The 20,575-nt window shown below is 35.7% G+C and overlaps 1 protein-coding gene across 14 annotated transcripts in view; it reads right to left on the bottom strand.

Moving 5' to 3' along the window:
• The window catches only part of ARFIP1 (ADP ribosylation factor interacting protein 1), a 59,236-nt gene that overhangs the window by 30,092 nt on the left and 8,569 nt on the right, over positions 1-20,575 (bottom strand). For 8 of the 14 annotated variants that reach the window (XM_026088198.1, XM_026088203.1, XM_026088190.1 and 5 more), the window contains 4 exons: positions 17,570-17,671; positions 8,010-8,124; positions 5,147-5,242; positions 3,534-3,643 (listed from right to left, as the gene is read on the bottom strand). In XM_026088198.1, the coding sequence (XP_025943983.1) occupies positions 3,534-3,643; positions 5,147-5,242; positions 8,010-8,124; positions 17,570-17,662 (414 nt within the window). In that variant the 5' untranslated portion in view covers positions 17,663-17,671. Of the gene's footprint in view, positions 1-3,533; positions 3,644-5,146; positions 5,243-8,009; positions 8,125-17,569; positions 17,672-18,480; positions 18,504-20,575 lie in introns of those variants that run through there. The other 6 variants (XM_026088200.1, XM_026088194.1, XM_026088193.1 and 3 more) reach the window with 6 other exon arrangements.

Raw genomic sequence — 20,575 nt, 5'->3', positions numbered from 1 at the left:
GGAAAAAAACAACAAAAATAGATTTAAGGGAAATATTTTTTAAATTACGTATTTTAAAAGATGGATGGAGATGTTAATAAGCAAGCCTTAGAAATAAAAAATCCACTAATAACACGGTATTACAGAGAGGCTTGTAAGCCAGATATATTGTTTTTCCTCAAAGTTTAGAAAAGTTGTACAAAATATAAAGAGAAACTTTTTATTATTATTTATTGAAAGCCCAGAAGAGTTACAACCTATTCATGTCTATGTCTTACTGCTAAAGTGAAAATGCCTTCCTCATTCAAAGGGTGTGGGAAAACAGAGAAGCAAAGAAAAGGCTCTTGCCATTTGATTACAGGAAACTGAAAGAATGATAATTCCTTTTGGGGGAAGCTCATGGATACTAGGGAGCAGGAGAAAGTAAAGAGGCACAATAGTTGCAAAAGCAACAGAATAATCTTATCAAGTTATGACTTAGGGGAGGAAATTAAACACAGTCCACCAAAACTCATGGTTTGGCTAGAGGGAAGACCAGCTTTAGCCTCCTGTAATTTTCAATTGGAAACAGTGGCTTAAAAGAGCAATATGAGGTGAAAGAGGGAGGGAACAAAAGCAATTGTGTCTCATTCACAGAAACAGATACAGGGCAAAAAGACAAACATACACAAAACATCTAAAGGCTTACTTGACCATCTTTTCACGGATGGGTATGATTTCTGAACGCAAAAGCCAAAATATTAAGGAGTGATGCCTCGAAAAGGTGGAAGAGCTGGCTGACACCAATGAGAGCACCTGAAACTAGAAAGCTAAAAGAAACAGTTGATAGGGATACTGAAATCTCTAGAACTACAATTTGAAGAAACCAAGATTAGACATAGATCATCTAACCTTTAGACAATTTCAGGCTGCATCCAATGAGAAAAAAGGTTCATGGACAAGAATCAACTGATTTTGAGAAGTCTGATTTAAGAATTTGAGTTCCGGATATATATATTGTTATCTCACAAGGCAAGCAGTGATTCTAAATGGTTTAAGTGAGTAGCCTGGAGAAAAAGGAATACCCAAAGACAGATCTGTTATGTCTCACTGTTTGAGGATATATATTCTACAGCACTACAGCAATGTAATAATGCAACTCTTGTTCTTCACTTGTATTTACTCTGTAGAGCCAATGCATAAGCACAAAAGAGCACATTTCCTTGTGCTATCAGTTGAAGAAAATGCACACTCCTCAAGCTCTTAGTAGCCATAAGATGAGGCTGCAGATGAATCACATAATAACAAACAATACCTCCATCTTTACCAAAACTTACAAAAGTAATGGGAACTTGAAGGAGCAAAAAATACCTTGCATAAGAGTTTTATTCATTCGTCACTTTCTTCTTCACACAAATGCCTCCACAGTCACCATGTGCATTTTAGAACATAAGTCCTTACTGGTGTACACTGCAGTTCAGTATCCCACCTTTGACAATGGCCAAAAGAGAGACCTTAAAAAGTCTCCTAAGGCAAGCATACAAAACATTATTTCCTCCCAAATTCTGTCCCTAGCATCCAATAATTTGCATTTCACAACTTCTGATATAGAGGCAGTGACAGAGGAACTACTTGTCACTTCCCCAAGGCACTTTGTAACAACAAGCTTCTCCATTAACTCCACTTCTTGATTAAGCTTCTAGTATATCGAATAGCATGGTTCTCAGCTGGGGGGAAAGATGCACAGGTTATCCAACTGTTGATTTACCTATACCAACCATTTACTCCTGCCCCTTACTTTCCATCTTTTAACCTATAATCTGATAGCTATTATGAGATAATGAGGAGACTTCATTCCATGACCTTTCTAAATAGGAGAACCAAGGCAAGCCAGTATGCCCACAAACTGAAACACTGCCTTAATCAAATGAAATATCTGTTCTTGATATGCAATTGATGTGTGTTTGAGAATGTATGGCATCTCCAGGGATATTTGTATAATGCTCCCTCAGCTCAGTTGTATTCATAAGCTCTCTGAACTATCTTATTCCTCCTAAGAAAACCCTAAAAAAAAGTCAGTATGGGATTTTAGAAAGGTCATAACTGACCTATATTCATAGGTCAGCTCCTGAGGCAGACATGGGAAACAGCTTCAAACCTCTGGATTTCAGGAAGAGACCCATTTGATTTTCTGAAGCGCTGATCTCTGCTATCTCATAACTGACGGGATTCTGGGTTTCAGGGTGGGGGTGGGGAAGGTTTAAGCCAAGAAATAAACCTAAAAATCCAGACTTCGCAAAGGAGACTTCCAAAGAAATAATATTCTAAATAAATATCTGAGACTCACTAGTCCTCTGGCTACTGCTTCATGTAAGTGGGTTTGCAATCACTCTGCGAGTGGGACTTTAAGTCAAGGTACCAGAAAGAAAGAATAAGATCAAGTCCTCCCTATTTATTCAGGCAAACAACAACAGACAGAATTTTTTAAAAACTGCTTCAGCAAAGTATCATGAATCTGCATGCTGATTGGACCATAGCCCAGAAGAGCACAGAAGGACAGCTGACAGACTTTTGCAGCTGCTACAAAATTTAGGTTACATGAAAAGTAGAAATTCTAAAAGCAATTCTATTAGACATAAAGATGCAAGCTTCTTCTGATCCTGTCACAAAGAGCAGCATAAGCATTTACTAGTGTGCAAAACCTCTCTGTCCCCATTTCCCATCCTTATTGGGCAGAAAGTCCATATTTGGATTTAAGAACACTGGAGCTCTAGGGATTCAGATTTCTGTTTTGCAAGAGATTTTTCCAGATTATTCATTTCTCTATGGGTTGATGTAGATCCCACTGATACACACCTACCTGTCCACACCTCTGTTTAAGTTTCAGGCACGATAAAAAGCTACTTTTCAAAACTGGTCTTTCTTTAGAACTCCTGATAACGATCTATTCTCTGACAACTGCTCCTTAGTTTCCTTATGACTTTGAGAGTCACTTTTGCAAAATGGTGTGGTTTATTTGTTTATCATCACTTCCTTTTCACCAAATTCAAATGGATTGATCTCAATGACAAAGAAGTGCCACAAAAAAGCAAAACACGTGCTTAGAAAGCAACAATTCCAACATTAAGAAAAAAAAATCTGCCAGGATAATAGAACAAAAATATAACAGTGATTAACAAGTTTTAGAACTTGTAGGTCTTTTTTCATTTGCTAAAATTCTATTGTATAAGCTATCAAGTAAGAAAGATATTAAAAAGATTTAATGAGAAGCACTACCGCTGAAATCTGTACTTCCTATATGTTGAAGGGGACATAGGAAATAAAACATTCCTTACCTTGTTAAAGCAATAAATACTCATTAAAGATTTTGCACCACAGATTTAAAAAGACTTACAAAGGTCATTACACTTGATCAGAAAACTAAGCTTTCTGTATACATACTTGCTTATGCTTGCTGCAACAACAGCTTATTTTCTTTCACACGACTGCACAATACTTTGAAAGCTTTAGTCCGAATTTGTAGCAAACATTTCTAGAATATACACACACGCACACACATATATATTTCTGCAAACCTTGTAAGTGTTTAGGCTCCACTTTCTCACCAATTCCAACTTCTCCATTGCTGGATTCTTTACTTCATCCGCTAATACAACAGGTCCACCCTTCTGCTGAGTTCTGCCCCCTACATCAGACAAAGCAAATCTTCAAGGCCTTGGTTTTTGTTTTGTTTTTAAGGAATAAACAGCACATGCGGAAGATGTGTGCAATCGTACATGCAAAAGCAGAAAAGAGTCCAAGTAACAATTTATACAAATATGCAAAGTTTCAAAAATCAATTTAAGAAATAAATAACAGTTATTTTAAAACTGATACAAAGCACACTGATGCATCAGTACTTTTATGTAGTAATAGGCTGAATAACAAAGCTTACCTGAACGTATGGAGTTTTACTAACTGACCTTAAAATAGCTTTTGAGACATGTTTATTACTTAATCTATGTTTTAAAAGTCTGATAGTCAAACATCCTCTTGGATTTAGCCAATCTAAAAGTCTGTTTACATCCTGCAGACCATTAAATGAAAATTAACAGCATATACAAACTGTTATCACAGAGTAGAGCTAATAGGAAACTTTCAAAAAATTTTCTCATCCTTTCCAATGAATGTTATGCTTTCTAGAAAACATTCAGCCATCATTACCAAAAATTCAGCTCATTTATGCAGTTCAACTTTATTGGTTTATTATATTAGGGATAATTAATTCTATAAACCACCAGTGTAAAAAATGCAATAAAGAAACTACTGCAAGCAACAACTTAAAATATCTAGGGTCACTCAGCACACATTCATTGCCAGTACTGAGCACTGTCAAGCTAGTATGGTATATTACACAGATTCTAAGTTTTGATTTTGAAAAAAATAATTCCTAGTGTTCTGAACAGTAAGACTGGCAGAGCATTACCACTTTTTTTTAAGCAACATTTTAATGTGTACAATTTTGACTACTCCTGCTTCTCACATTTTGAATAATACAGACTGTTAAAGTTACCTTAGCTTTTCCAGGCTATTTATGGAAATAAGGGTTTTGGAAAAAAAAAAGTCTATTCAGATGCCTCAAGATACTCCTTTATCATGGAGCACTACTAAGTGCTTTACTTCTTCAAAATGCTGTACAAACATTAAGTAATTAATCCTCTGAACACCTTATGAGGTAACCGAATAACTTTTCTCCTTTTACATAGGAGGAAACAGACAAAGATGTTAAGTAATTTGCCCATAGGTGCAGAATGAGTCAGTGGCAAAGCCTAGTTTGGGTGTTGTGAATTCCTAATTCCTAAGCTCATACTCTATTCTGTTGGAATATGTGATCACTTTGGCAAAAAGAATGCCAAAAGGTTTGGCTTTAACCTAGATAAGACATTTCTGTTACTCCCTTATTTTAGCTACTGTTTATTAGTATTAAGGTTTGGTAGATTAGTTTTAATGTTGAAGAGCAAGAAGCAGCATATAGGAAGGAAAGCAGACGTTACTTTGTGAACTCTTAAAACCCAGAAATGAGAATAACCATAAATACCCAGAAATTGTATTTCCAAATAAGAGTAAATCAAATTAGTAGAAATGTGGAGGAAGGAATTAGCACATTGTCAGCAGAGACAAGGGCGTTATCCATTCAGTGCTGCGATACCTGTGGGAATAATTAAATCACAACCTTGTCCAGCCAGTCTGCTAGCTGCTGCATTGCTAGGAGATATAACAGATGATTTGGGTGATGCCGAGGAACCTGAAAGGGGGACACATTTAACCATGAAAATCCATCATCTTCCATTAAAAGGCAATGTGCACTTTTACATAGAGAGTTTTTCAAAAATTTTCTTCAACAACAAACTAAATAGAAGCATTTATGGAAGAGTTACTAGAATTTCTGATGGAAATGCTTTTAAAAAGGTGCAGCTGTTCATGTGAACCACTCCAAGTTTTCTTGACTTAATCTTTTTCTTTAAGTCATGATGCCAAACTTTTTTTTAAGAGTAATGAAAAAAAACCTGACAGCTTCATCTGAAAAGCATACACTAACTATAGAAAATTCCATATAACCATTTCATATGGCTGCTTCAGTTGGAAGCTGATTTTTCAGTTCTAGGTAAGTTTCATTCTGCACCGTCACTGAATGGCACCTATAACATTAAGGAGTGACTTAAGCTCTGAAATCTGTTCCAATTTCAGATATACTTGATTAATATCTGCTCCTAAACGTGTGTACAAAATACACAACAACAGCCTATCTTGAAGATCATGAGACCCTTTAGGTGTTAACGTCTGTAATTTTCTTCCCAAAAGAAACTTTTAACAGCATTTGCTTGTTCTCTTAAAAAACTTAAGGTGACCTGCATTGTTATTGTTCCCTAAGCTGTTTTAAGATTATGCTTTTCATAGCTTTGTACTCTTTCCTACTACAAAAAATAAATAAAAATAAAAAAATAAATGCAAAGCAGCAATCTTATGAAATTTTACTTCAGTTCAGGTTTAAAAAAAAACACAACAAAATAGCTTTTTCTTTGTCATGATGAGAAGTCATCTTATTCAAAGGGCTTTTTTTTTTTTGCTGAGAAATTCTGCAATGCATCAAGGCTGACAGTGTGCATTTAAAAAAAAAAACCAAAAAACAAATCACACAGTATTCATCAGCCATTTCCACAGAATTTTGTTATCAGTCACACCAAGAATGTTCCTTGAAGTAACTAAAGCAACCACCTTCTTCTGCCTTTAGAACATGTTGTGGAGTACTAGCAACATGGAGTACATGAATCCAAAGATCAATAGAAAAACATTTTAACATTACACAGAAAGAAAAGATACAGTCAAAAGACAATTACTTGCTCTGTCCTGTCATAGTGATATGTTACATAGGAGCTGCAACTGGATTCATTCAGGCACAAAAGTTTAGCAAGATCCTGCTAAAGGCCTAAGAGGCTGAATAACTTCAGCAAGTGAGCTAAGATAAGCAGTTAAAAAAGTCCTTCTCCCTTGATACACTATTAATGCAGCCTTACACACACTTCACTATTCAACCCTCCCCAGCTCCTAGAAGCCCTTCCCTTCCAGTTTTCTGTCTACTCTGCATTCAAAAATGAAGCCTTAATAAGGAAACTCAAACAGAAGTTAGAGTTTTTTAAAATAGGGCTCTCCTATTTTTGTCTGAAGTTTTATAAAAAGCCTACATTTCCATGACTTCTCTCCATTTTGGCTAGAAGATTAGGGGAAAAAAAAAAGAAAAAGAAAAGAAAAGGAAAGTATTCTTGGAGGAAAACCATGATAGCTGAAGTGTTAAAAGTTATATGCTCAAAGCTCATAATTTGTGTACATAAATTATTACAGAACATTTAGATTTCAAACATATTAGCATTGTCTGAAACATACCCTAGACACTTCTTTTCTTATAGACTAGACTAATGCACCTAACACAGCTGCAGAGCTGTGCTGCAAACAGAACACCCAAAGGCCGGCCTGGCGAGCAGTTTGCCATCTGCCCAGTTTTCTAGCTAGCTATATTGCTGATTTCAAAGACTTACAGAAGCCACGGCATTAACTTTGTAATATATGTAAAGTACAGCATGTAAATCATTGTTTTTATAAGCACAACATTTTATAAAACAGGAAATGAAGCAAAATGTAAATTAAATCTATGACTACAAAGAGACTCATTTTCACAGCTGCTCATTTGTGATCATCGCAAACCTTTCAGATTCATAATTCTGACTAGAAGTGAGCTACATAATGGCTTATTAAAATATCACTTTCACATCCTATATTGTGACACTCCATTGTTTTTAGACAGATGGGATACACTGATATTACTGACTTGTTTATCACTTTGTATTTCTCAATGTTTAAATCAGTTTATRTTTTTTAAAAAACACATTCTAAAGACTTGCATATTAAATATTAACTAAAACCCTCCTGCTATAAGCAACTGCAACTCTGTGCTGAGAAAAATATGAGAACAGACCTATTTTCATTATGTAGTACTTTGAAACAGAGACCCAAAGCCTTATCATTCCCAACAAAAGCAACATATATATTACAATAAAAAAGGAGATGCAAGTTTCAGGGGCAACAAAGGAGACTTTCACTAATTCATCTGCTTCAGATAAGTGAACTGTGTATTATGAAATCAGCATCTCTCCAGTTATGCTTTTCAGAATAATTGTTGCAACTTATGTATCCACATTTAAACAAATTTTAAATACAAGTAACCATGAAATCCTTCATTCTGACGTGAATTCAAGATGCTCAAAGGAAAGAGTTCCCTTCCAGTAACTGAAGGTCCATTTAACATTAAGTACTTTTCATTAATCTCTTGACAGATACTACAAATGCAGCACCTATTACTCATTTTAACACCCCAGTTAGAGAGGACAAACACAGTTGTAAACACATCTCTATCTGCATTAACACAAAAACGCTCAAAGCAGCTACAAAACTTTATATTCCTGACTATATAAAAATATGCCTACAGACTTTAAATTAAGAAATAAACAAGCAGTTACCTTTACCTGGAAATGGTCCTGCCTCAACAACTCCCTCTTTGGTGCCATCAAAGCCATGAGATGTTATTTTGGTTTCAGAGAGTCCAAGTCCAACTGGTAATGAACGTTTCAAGTCCTTAGAAATATTTGAAAAAAATGGAAGATTCATGTTAAAAAAGAAACAAAAACCAAAACAAAAATACAAGATAAAAGTGACTCAGGTATTACAGTGTAATTTCAGCAGCTCTCAGAGATAATTCAGCCTTTAGCCTGGAATGTTTTTTTATGGCGTCACAGCATTCTATTGCGATGCATGAATAACAAATATTTATGAATGAGAAACATTGTAAGTTGACTTGTATATTTATTTTAGGAATATACTGCTGTGTTAATTAAATACTTTTTCCCCCCAATTTACTTACAAGCAAAACAGTTACAAAGAAAACACAATGTGTTAAGAGGTTAAGAGGTACTAAAGAGCATTTTTTTCATGTTTTTTGTTTGTTTTCTTAAAGATGGATGAGCAAGTAGAATGTCATCTCTTCGAGCACTGGTCCACAGCATCATGTTAAGTGGTCTGAAGCTGGTCCAAGCAACCATATCAGTTCAATAATGTTTCCAGTTAAAAACCCATCGGGGTACAAAATGACTTGTGTTAAGAATAAAAGCAGCCAACATTCAACAATCCAAAAATATTAAGAATAAAAAGTTCTTTCACTCTTTAAACAAGAAATAGCTTTACAATTTGCAGCAYCCTTAATTTCTACAAACAGCAAAAGAGATCTGTTTACAGTAATATTTGACATGGGAGAAGCATCCAGACAGGCAATACCTGAATTAGCTTCCCTCTGAGCACCTCCTCTATATTACAAGTGCTCTTTGAAATCATCTTGCTTAATTTTTTACAGCTAGATTAAGTAGTATGTTTAACTTTCAGACAATCAAAGCCTTCACAGAAAACCAACGTAGATCATTACTGGCTATGAATTCACATACCACTGTATGGCACATTTTTGCTATCATACCCACCTCTATAAGATTTAGAAGAATAAGTTCTCAGTCTTCTTATCAAGCTTACACCTCTAGTATTGTGCAATATACTTAGTGCTTTTTAAAAAAGTTCAGGTATTCAAAGCAGTTTAAAAAACACTAATTCTTAAACTAAGAAGTGACTGAAAAGCTCCTAGGGAAATGAAAGCAAAAAGGTAAAATACATTTACAAAAATTAAGCATCAAAAGTTAGAAATTGGCAAACTGACAGGGTATACAGTCAGGTACTCTTTCACATCCCCTCTGCTTCTATCCAGACAAGAAAAACAGATAAAAGTTTAGATAAGCAATAGTGATATATGCAGAGAAAAACTATACATAGCTTTGAAATGTCAGTGCCTGGACATGTGCAGTAACTATTTATAATAGGTGTAAGAATGTTTCTGTTTTAAAAAGAAAATGCAATCTTCAATATCCAATGCATGCCTGACATTAGTGTAGTCACTCAATCCACAAACCAGAAGCAAGCCAGTGAACAGGAATGATAGCACCTAGAGGCTSAGACTATCAAAAAGTGGCTTTGGATCAACACTCTAGTTTAAGACCAGCTTTGGGGAGGAGAAAAAGAAAAAGCTACAAACCTATGAATCCAAGCATAATAGAAAGCTTGTTGTAAATAAAAACTTGAGAAGTTATTCTGATCAGAGTAACCAATTCCTATAGCAGCACTTTCACATCACATGAATTGGCTACTTAATAACAGATGATACTGTGTTTGCGTATCTGAAACATTATACAAAAAGAAGAAAAATAAACAGCATAAACAACAAATAATAGTCACATACAGAACCTGATCTCACAAACTAAGTATATCACAACATTACATACATACTGTTTTCAGTCTTCACAACTGACTGAATGCCAGCATTTTCACTTAAGTACTTGTAGTTCACAGAGTGCAGAAAACCTTTGTTTTAACTTAGTTTAGATAACAGACTCCATTTAATTCAAAATTTATTAGTAACTAGGAGCTGAAAAAGCAGAAAAGCTTGGAAAAGGATAAACAGATGGCAGTGGATACATTGATTTTTATAAAAAGGACATGGCATCAGTTTTTTCCGCTCAAAGGCACCTTGGCATAATTTTCAGAAATATGTGAATCGGAAGCTAAAGAAATGTAGACAACTAACCTGCTAAAGCATGTTTGAACTAGGAATCTAAGCAATCATCTGTATTTAAGGTTAATGTGCAGAACATCTGTTTTGCAAAGAAAATTTTTGATATAAACTTTTACTACTAGCAATTGTACTACTTCTGTACATTCAATTGTATTTTGCAGCCAAACACAGACTGAACACAATACAGAGTTAAAGAAATCATTCAGAATATTCCAGCACATCCCCCTCTCTATTTTAAATAAAAACTGATAGTCAAATCATGAAAGTGTACTATTATAAACACACACACGTTCAAAGACATCTGTAGTTTCTTCACTGGCAAAAAGGCACAACTGCAGTGCAAAGAACTGCAATCAAGCATGTTTAACACCTATATTAATGAATTGAAACCACCTTACTAAAGAAAGATAACCTTGCATATAAATTTTAAAAAAGATTTTGTTTACTGATTTATACCATGACTACAATTGTGATTGAAAAGCCAGTGATCATCAGGCCACTACCTCTTTTATTGTCTATAAACGTGAAAGATATCATTCAGTGGAGACATATTTCTGGATGTAAACTTTAGTTTTTGAAATGTCATTCTTGCAGCTGACTGCTCTTTATTACAAGCATAGCTAAACAAAAAGGCTACCCAAAATCTGTAGCAATTCTGACAAAGAAATTTATTACTTTTACAAGGAAGGACAACTTGGAAACAGCTTTAAAGTAGGGAGAGAACAAATGTGCATGTAACTTCCCATTTAAGAGAAGGTTTGACATTACTGAGGGAGATTTTGCACTGGTAAGAAGGCAACATAAATAGCTTTCACTTTTGTTCCTGTCAAAACATTAGCTTGCTGTTACAACTTAAGTGAGGTCAAAATCCCCTACTGCAATAGGGTGACTACACTTGAACTAGTTACTGCTATTCTAGCTAACAGGAAGATTTTGACCATCAAAAGATCTGTTTTCAAATTTAAGAAAGTGATTCCACCCCCCACCCCCCGCTTAAAAATAGGGATATCACATTGTTAGAATTCCTAAAAACGTGTTCATACATCTTAAAACCACAATTCTATTAAGGAATCATCCTTACTCCAAATAAGTAAATAAGAAAATCATCCTTACTTCAAATAAGGATGCGTCACTCACCATTTTCAGTTGTATGAGACTGAAAAGCACAATTGTTTATGCAGTTATCGCTAATAAACAGGCAATCTAGCCCAAGTATAGGAGTGGAGATACTTTAATACTGCACCTTCACTGAGATTACATGCATAAAATTAAAGCTAGATGCGTAAAGAACTAAAACTCAGAAGGTTCCTAAGAATCTAAAAGATTTAGTCAACCCATTCTCAGCCATTTAGCCAAAAAGGCTCAAAGAAGCAAAAGGACAAAATAAGGTACACAGAACAGCTGCAGTTTAGTTTAGTCTAGGTCAATGCAGCACAAACCTATATAGCATAGGGCATATAAACCACTTTAATCTTCGTTATAATTCCATTTTAACTTAGTTTAAATCATCATAATAAGCTAAATATTTTAGTAAGGTCAATCTGCTTTAAGTGCTTCTAACAGGGCTATTCATCAGTTTATTACAAAGATCATCTAGCTGAGCCAGTATAATTTTTGACATACCACTCATGTTGAGATGGTAGCCAGAGCAAAGGAGAAAGGTCACTCAAAAATGCATGTTCATGAAGGAATTGTTGGTTGAGTTACAAGACTATTTTTACAAAGATACTTCCCATCCATGCTCTCCATACTAATCTAAAATGAAGAGGAGAAGTTATCAAAACTGTATAATTTTTCTACTAGGTGGAAATTATGGAACAATTGCAGCAAATGAAGTTTTATCGACTTTTTTAGTTATGTCAATCCATTATTAATGCATGACAAAGTATTGTCTTTTGCTTCCTACTAACAGCTTTTAAAAAAAGTTTTTTTTTTTTTTTAAACTTACCTTTACTACTTTGAATAAAGGTATAAAAAAACATGACATTTGGCTTGCTAGTTCATGAAGTCTATTAAAAGTTAAGCAACCAAACTGGGAGCAATTATATACTCATTTATTTTTTAATGATGGATGACACATTTTTAATAAAACTATTCAGGCTGCCTCTGGGAAAAGTTTGCAACACACATTTTAAAGTTCACCCAGACTACAAGTCCCATGAAACAAAATGTGATGAGCAGACAAAACATCTACCCAGTAAGACACCTGGCTCTGAACTGTCACTTCTTACCCTATATTGACATCATCTTACCCTAAACTGACATGCAAGTGGAGCTCCCTGTCCTCATTCTGCATTTACCTTGCCCCTTGCCTCCCAGTCCCATCACTACCTCCCATGAACTAATCCACTACAATTAATTTCTGCATTAAAACAAAATCAGTCCTCATCCCATTAATTTCTACGCTTACACTTTATACTGAAGTGATAAACAACATGGATTAATGCATTTCTCCTATTCGTTTCTTCCAGCATACTGCTCTTCACTCAGAAGACCCCTGCTTCTACTACATCCCTTTTGACTTACCTAGTATCATACTACAGTCTACTTTTTAATTAGTTTCTCCTCACCTCTCATCATTAACATCCATAATTTTTGCTCTTTAAGATTGTATGAAGCAGACCACTTGGCAACAAACAGGTAGGTTGAACTGGTCTTTTTTTTTTCATGTTCTAAAAACAAATGGTTTTCCACAACTGATGCACAGGTGTTTTAAATCAGCTGCATCAAATAAAGTATAACTGCTCAAATTAAAATCTAGCTATACCAGTTAACATAGCAAAACCTAAGAGAGATGAACTCAGAAGTTTCAGGTAGAACGTGAGAGACAAGACTGGATTCTTTTTTGGAAGGCAAAAAAGAAAAAACGTACTGATCTTACCTATTTGTGGAGTCTGTTAACCCTTACAAAAATACAACACAAGATACTGAACACTTATACTCGGATTCAACAGATCCCAAAGCTTATTTCTTAATTCTAATGTGACACAGTGAAGGCTCATAATGAATCTCATCTTTTTTGCAGCCTAAAGCTTTATTACCGGAATTATATAAAGAAGTTTATACAAATGGTTTTGTTCCCATAAGACTGCAAGAAGAACCAGAAGAGTCTACATTGTAAGTGAAAGGAAATAATTGTAATTGAGAATTTCAGAGATGCAGCCATAAGAATTCCATATAGGTTTTGTACAAAAGTTTAATATGTAACAAGTAGCTTTACAGCTGCCTGAATATCTTTACAGGCAGACCAGGTAAACATCCAGTTTTTTTGATTAACTTAATTTATTCCTGTGCAGCTTTCACAATACACATGACACATTACTGAATTAGGAATATTATACTCCCTCTCTCCTTCTCCCATTCCTCAGCTCCCTATCCCCTTAGCAATTAAAAAAAAATATTCCAATCACAGAACTAATAGTACAGGAGGAAAACTGCATTCTAGAGGTCAGGAAAAATGAAATAACTCAGTGAAGAACATAACCAGAAAAGTTCTTGTTTGTTGAGTTTTCTTATACCAAGTAATAATAAAAACCTGTTTGATTAATAAATGTTGGAGTTCATTATTAGCATAGACTAACAAACATCCAGACATTGGCAAACTTTTCTTAAAAAACAAGTTTTTAAAACTTAACCAAGTTCCATCAGTGCTTGGAGAGCTGAAAGGCACTGGGTCAAACTCTTTCATAAAAGAAGGACATTAAACATTTCATCCAACAACAATTGAAGCTATAGCCCTTATTAGCTAAAAAACATTCTATCTATCACTGGGGCAGGACAAAACTTGTCAAAATTCCTAGGCATCTCTTAACATTACAAATTAGACAGAAGGAAAATGTAGCTGCACATTTCTGAGTAAGATTTTACAGCTAAGCAAATGTTTACTTAAGTAACCTTATAAATATTCTTTGAATTTCTTTTTTTCTTAAGATAAGGAACCAACAATTTACTGAAGATGCATCAAGTAGTGCTATATCATATTCCCACAAGACTGGAGTTAATCTTCTTTCTGACATGGCATTATGGCAATCTTTTTGTCTGATGTTGCACACAGTTAATCACGTTTCTCTACAAAGAATAAGCAACCCTACATGCTCTTTCCAGGTAAATACATTTGCATTATATTGTCTTTCAAAATTAAATACTTCTCATGCATGAGTACATACAAATAAAGAAATAAATGAACAGTTGAAAATAAATGTACATTTTCATGGCTGAGCTGCTTATGGGTATAGTTAGGATCTGAGGCTAACACTACAAAGGACACGAGTCTAGAGTAAAGTTTGGTTTTGTAATTAAACAACTTGAAGAGAAGGTTGTACAACTACATTTTTACTCAGTCTATCAAAAACATAGTCAAAGCTGCTCAAATAATTATGAAAAAATAGCTGTAGATGACCAAACAAAAACACAGGACAAATAGTGTTTTTTGTTTACATCTTAGTTATACAAAATCTAGATGAACAGACCCCTGATCATAACATTATTAAAATAAGAAACTAAAATTATCTTATGCCCCAGCTCCCCAGAAAGTGTAACTGAAATCAGTATATTGGAATTTGAGTGGACTAAAAACTGTGGTCACAGATTCTAACTGAGCACTGTGGTAACAGTGCAATTTAAAGCGGTAATGGTTTGTTGCCCCTTTCTTAATGGCCTCCAAAAAATCAGTACTATGCTTGTCATTCCCATAAACTGATAGGAACCTTCCACTCCCACCCTGAGATGTTGGCATAGAAATTTTGTGGTACAGTGCATGTTGCTTTAGGTTAAAAAAAGTTACCAAAAATATTGGCAAAGAAAAAAAGAGAAGGTATAGTATTAACTACTAGAAATAACAAACATGAAGCAAGATGAATAGGTTAATATTAGAATTTGAGATTAACAGATTAGTAAACAGATCTAGACGTTACTTCCAAAGAGTTTGTTTTGTTTATAAAAAGCCCTGATTAACACATATTCTGAGTTTAGGTCACGCATGCAGGTGTAAACTTGTACAAGACTATTCAAAATATTTAAAGTGCATTCAATCTTCATTGATTCTAGAATAAATATCATCAAAAAATCTACAATAGCAAGCGCAAGCAATGTTCACATAGTACCCATTTTTTGCAACATGACCAAATATTTGACCCATTTTTGTATTTAGTGGAAGTTTCAAAATATAGTTAACTTCAAGTCAGCAAAATAATTAGTAAGCTAGCAACAACTTACCTCAAATTTTATATATGGTCAGAGACAAATACTACTTGAGGTTACCATTTCAATTCTCTATAGACTAAACAATGGCTCTGACCAAATCAGCAAGTGTGCAAAGTCCATTTACTGTAACTACTAAACATGTACTGGACACACATACACTGTATGAGCAATCATTATGTAAAAGAAAAAGAATTTATACAGACAGTAGTCAAGTCATTGCAGCATCAAGGTCACCAGACTTAGAAATAGTAAACCTGCTTCTCTATTTCCAGGTAAACCCAAATTCATTTCCACCTAAACATAATTACATCTTTATCAAAGTTTAGTTTCAACTTTATTTTATTACACAGTAGTCTAGCTCTTACTCTTATGTTACTGGAAGGCCTGTTCAACAACAAATCTTAAGAAACGTAAGCCTTCCCCCAGTGCAGTGTGCTTTCAAAACACACCTAAATACATGACCCATTCAGCAGAAATAAAGCACCCAATAATAAGAGCAGTATTTCTTTAATATGAGCTTTAACATGGATGTATTTCAGTCTCATGAAGTTTTATACTGTTTTGCTGCCACACTCACTATACAGCTACCCCACAGTCTTAAAGTCAAATGGTGTCAGATGATGTTTTCAGGATAACTATAGATAATTGCTTTTTCAACTTATGGAATATTTTTTTCTCCAATCAGTATTTTAGTAGGAAAGCACAAAATATTCATTTGAAGATCTGCTCAGTACTTCTTTTACAAATAATGCTGCATTGCAAGACACTTCAATGTTGCTAGCACAGAACTGTTAAAAGCTTATAGATTTCCTTAAAATCTAAATATCAACAGATACCAAATAAATATGGATAATTAATTAGCCTTCATGTTTCCAACCATGGGGAAAGAAAAAAAAGAAAAAAAAACACACACACAACACCCAAATTCCACAAGCTATACTATAGCATCCTCTGCTGGACAGTCAAACACAAGACAAACCGATAGTAAAATACATCAAGAGTAAGGGAAAAAGAGAACTGCATACAAATCATTATGTAAGTATAACTTTTTTTCAACATACTACAAATATGATGCATTTTGATACAGGTTATCTATATATCATACAGTAGAACAGCAGCAATTCCTCAATTTCAACACCAGAAAAGTTACTGTACTTCTCTGTTTTACAACAATTTCAAACACGCTGCCTTCAAAGTTAACATCCCTCAGAAGTGGCTTGCCTTGTACAATTGTACTTCCTCATAAAAAATTATTTTTAGGACTTGGATCTCTGAATTTATAGGACCTGCAAAGTCCCATGTTTAAAAAAAGCTTGTTTTCCTGCTAAATGAATAAAACTGTGGGATTGAAAATAGTGTATCCTCAAGGCTTAATTAAGTCAATACTACAGAAATGTACACACTTAACTGTGCATTACAGAGTACACAAGTTTGTATTATTTCACATTCAGAAAAGTTTGCCAGTACTAACATACTCATGATACAAAAGGTTACTGCAATGTGCAACATTCACTTTTTTTTTTAAAAACAACATGAACACTAATTTATCAGCTGCAAAGGAGTTTTTCCCCTTAAGGTTTTACTCGGAAGACAACCAAAATTAAGCATATGTATATTTTACACAATATTTTATTTTTCTTCTGGCAGACTATCAGACACAGTCTGTAAACCATTCTTGTATTTTCTTTTTAAAACTGCAACAAATATGAACGAAAAGATGCAAGCAATTGAAGTAACCCCCAAAAGACGTTTTCCCTCTTAAAATAATAGAAAATAAAGCAATTATAATCAAAGAGCTGATCAAAACTACATAAGCTGTTTATTTTCACTATACACACATTATGTGTATACTACACATACATACATTAAACTTATAATAATATGATTTAACTTAATTATATTAGAAATATCAATAAATTCAGTATAGCAAACTAGTCAGTTTGAACAAGATCCAACTGTAATCAGCTAAAGAATTTACTGAAACTTGCTGTAAAATCTGAAATTGATCAACAAATAGGCTGGCACACTATAAGAAATGATTTGTATGCTGTATCCTCAAGCAGAGTTTGTTCACTATTCCTGCAAACAAGATTAACATGGACTTCCAAAAAGCTCTAGAAAACTGTGTCAAGTAAAGTCTGCTATATACCACATCGTAACTTTAGCATTTCTGATAATGGTGCCTTCTTAGACACCAAGGAAAATTCTTACCCTATTAAAGTTGTGCTCATGAGAATCTTCCAGCTGTCCATTGCTAGTCACAGGAATTTCTGCTGCTGAATTTTTGGGAGACTCTTGAGCCATTGCACCTTGCTACAGTGTAGGAAGAAACAGGTTAGCATTTGCCTTACATTTACAATGAATGATCTATATTAAAATATTTATCTACAGGTTTTATAACAGCTGGTTTTATTTCAAAGTCCCATCCTGTAATATCCTGATATACTAGGTCTGCATAAATTCATTTAATCACATACCCCCCAAAATCACAGTAACATTCCATTCTAGCACAGCTTAGACAGAAGTAATTAAAAGCTTCGAGATCAGGAGAAAAGAAACACTAGAACTTAACCTGTTGTCACAATATTTTCATAATTTAAAGTATCAATGAATAAGAAACTTAAGGGGGGGGGGAAATCTTTACAACTTTAAAACACATGGGGCCAGAGACAAGCATTTTCCATACATACACTTGATCCTTTGAGTAGTTTACATATCTCAAACTATAAGAAAAGCTGAGCTTTGCTAAACATTGTACTGGCCAATGATAAGCAAGAAGCATTAGAGAAGTGCAATGAGTTTAATCATTTATTACAAAAATAAAAGTCATGATTCCAATCTTGAAATTAGCTTAATATGCTTATTTTAACATAATATAGTGCCACCTTCTGACTAAACAGTTGGTATGCAACTGATGGAGTCAAGAGCAGGCAAGTTAAATACAGAAACAAGAACTTAAAGCATGACTGGAAGCCATCTCCAAGCATGTGGAGGAAAAGAAGGTGATCAGGAGTAGTCAGCATGGCTTCACCAAGGGGAAATCATGCCTAACCAATCTGATAGCCTTCTATGATGGAATGACTGGCTGGGTAGATGAGGGGAGAGCAGTGGATGTTGTCTACCTAGACTTCAGCAAGGCTTCTGACACTGTCTCCCATAGCATCCTCATAGACAAGCTCAGGAAGTGTGGGCTGGATGAGTGGACAGTGAGGTGGATTGAGAACTGGCTGAATGGCAGTGCTCAGAGGGTTGTGATCAGCGGCGCAGAGTCTAGTTGGAGGCCTGTAGCTAGCAGTGTCCCCCAGGGGTCAGTACTGGGTCCAGTCTTGTTCAACTTCTTCATCAATGACCTGGATGAAGGCACAGAGTGCACCCTCAGCAAGTTTGCTGATGATACAAAACTGGGAGGAGTGGCCGATACACCAGAGGGCTGTGCTGCCATTCAGAGAGACCTGGACAGGCTGGAGAGGTGGGCAGAGAGGAACCTCCTGAAGTTGAAGAAAGGCAAGTGCAGGGTCCTGCACCTGGGGAGGAATAACCCCATGCACCAGTACAGGTTGGGGGTTGACCTGCTGGAAAGCAGCTCTGCGGAGAAGGACCTGGGAGTGCTGGTGGACACCAAGTTAAGCATGAGGCAGCAATGTGCCCTTGTGGCCAAGAAGGCCAATGGTATCCTGGGGTGCATCAGGAAGAGTGTTGCCAGCAGGTTGAGGGAGGTGATCCTCCCCCTCTCCTCAGCCCTGCTGAGGCCACATCTGGAGTACTGCGTCCAGTTCTGGGCTCCCCAGTACAAGAGGGATGTGGCACTACTGGAGCAAGTCCAGCGAAGGGCCACAAAGATGATTAGGGGACTGGAGCATCTCTCTTATGAGGAAAGGCTGAGAGAGCTGGGCCTGTTTAGCTTGGAGAAGAGAAGGCTGAGAGGAGATCTTATCAACGTGTACAAGTATCTGAAGGGAGGGTGTCGAGAGGATGGGACCAGACTCTTTTCAGTGGTGACGAGCAACAGGACGCGAGGCAATGGGCACAAACTGAAACACAGACACTTCCATCTGAACATGAGGAAAAACTTTTTCACTGTGAGGGTGACAGAGCACTGGAACAGGTTGCCCCGAGAGGTGGTGGAGTCTCCTTCTCTGGAGATATTCAAAAYSCGCCTRGAYRYRATCCTGTGCAATGTGCTCTAGGTGACCCTGCTTGAGCAGGGGGGTTGGACTAGATGATCTCCAGAGGTCCCTTCCAACCTCAGCGATTCTGTGATTCTGTGACTGCAATTCAAGAGTCAAAATTAGTTTCAAAACACAGCAGTTTTATGAACAGCAGAAGCAGTTGTGAAACCACAGCTGTCAAAAGAGTACCTTAAGTAAAACCTGGAAAAGACATTTTCAGAAAAAATGTACAGCATTTATGAGCATCTGAAAGGAAATGGTACCCTAGCACTCTCCAAAATTAAAACAGAGAAACTGAGAATTTTTCATTAAAAAAACCAAACAAACAAACACACACACACCCTTTTTCCTGCAAGAAATCAGTCCTCTCAAAAAAATACCCCTAACTCTGCAGGGCAGCTTGGTTAGGAACAAAAGTGTAGTTAAACACACACATGCACACACAAACAAAAGCAGTGTTAATTCAATTACCAATATAAATTTTGTCTGAAATCTTCAACCAGCCCGTGGACCTGTGCATGGACCTGGCACAGCAAGGTACACCACTGAGGTGTATTTTACAAAGAAGTTTTCTTCACTTTTACAGAATATCCATATAATACAAAGGTTTTATTTTTTGGCACTTGGTCAGGATCACCTGCATCACTCTGACAGCATCTTCTGCCATACTCAACTGCTGGGATCTCCCTTTCCCGCCGATCATACAAGTATCATCATGTGACTTACACACAGGTTTCTGGAGTAACCAGTGGGACACTTTCTTTAAGCCCTGAGGCCTCCTAAGCTTTTTTCCAAGCTACTCACTGTCTGTGGACTCCAGTAAACATGCTTCTCTAACTCCAGATTGCTTTCAAAGCTAAGTTAACGTAATAAGTATTTCTTACAAAGACTCTAATTTACTGAGACTCTTCACCTCATTTGGTCTTCTGAAGCAGAACTCGCTATTCAAACTTCAATTTTATTTGGTATCCATTCTATCTGATAAAAATGTAGAAAAACGTAAACACTGGTGTAAAAACGTAAACACTGGTGTAAAAACGTAAACACT

Source organism: Apteryx rowi, unplaced genomic scaffold, assembly GCF_003343035.1.
Source record: "Apteryx rowi isolate R43461 unplaced genomic scaffold, aptRow1 scaffold_76, whole genome shotgun sequence".
NCBI lineage: Eukaryota > Metazoa > Chordata > Aves > Apterygiformes > Apterygidae > Apteryx > Apteryx rowi.
The sequence above is the reverse complement of the archived record's forward strand: the minus strand, read 5'-3'. Positions and strand labels throughout refer to the sequence as shown.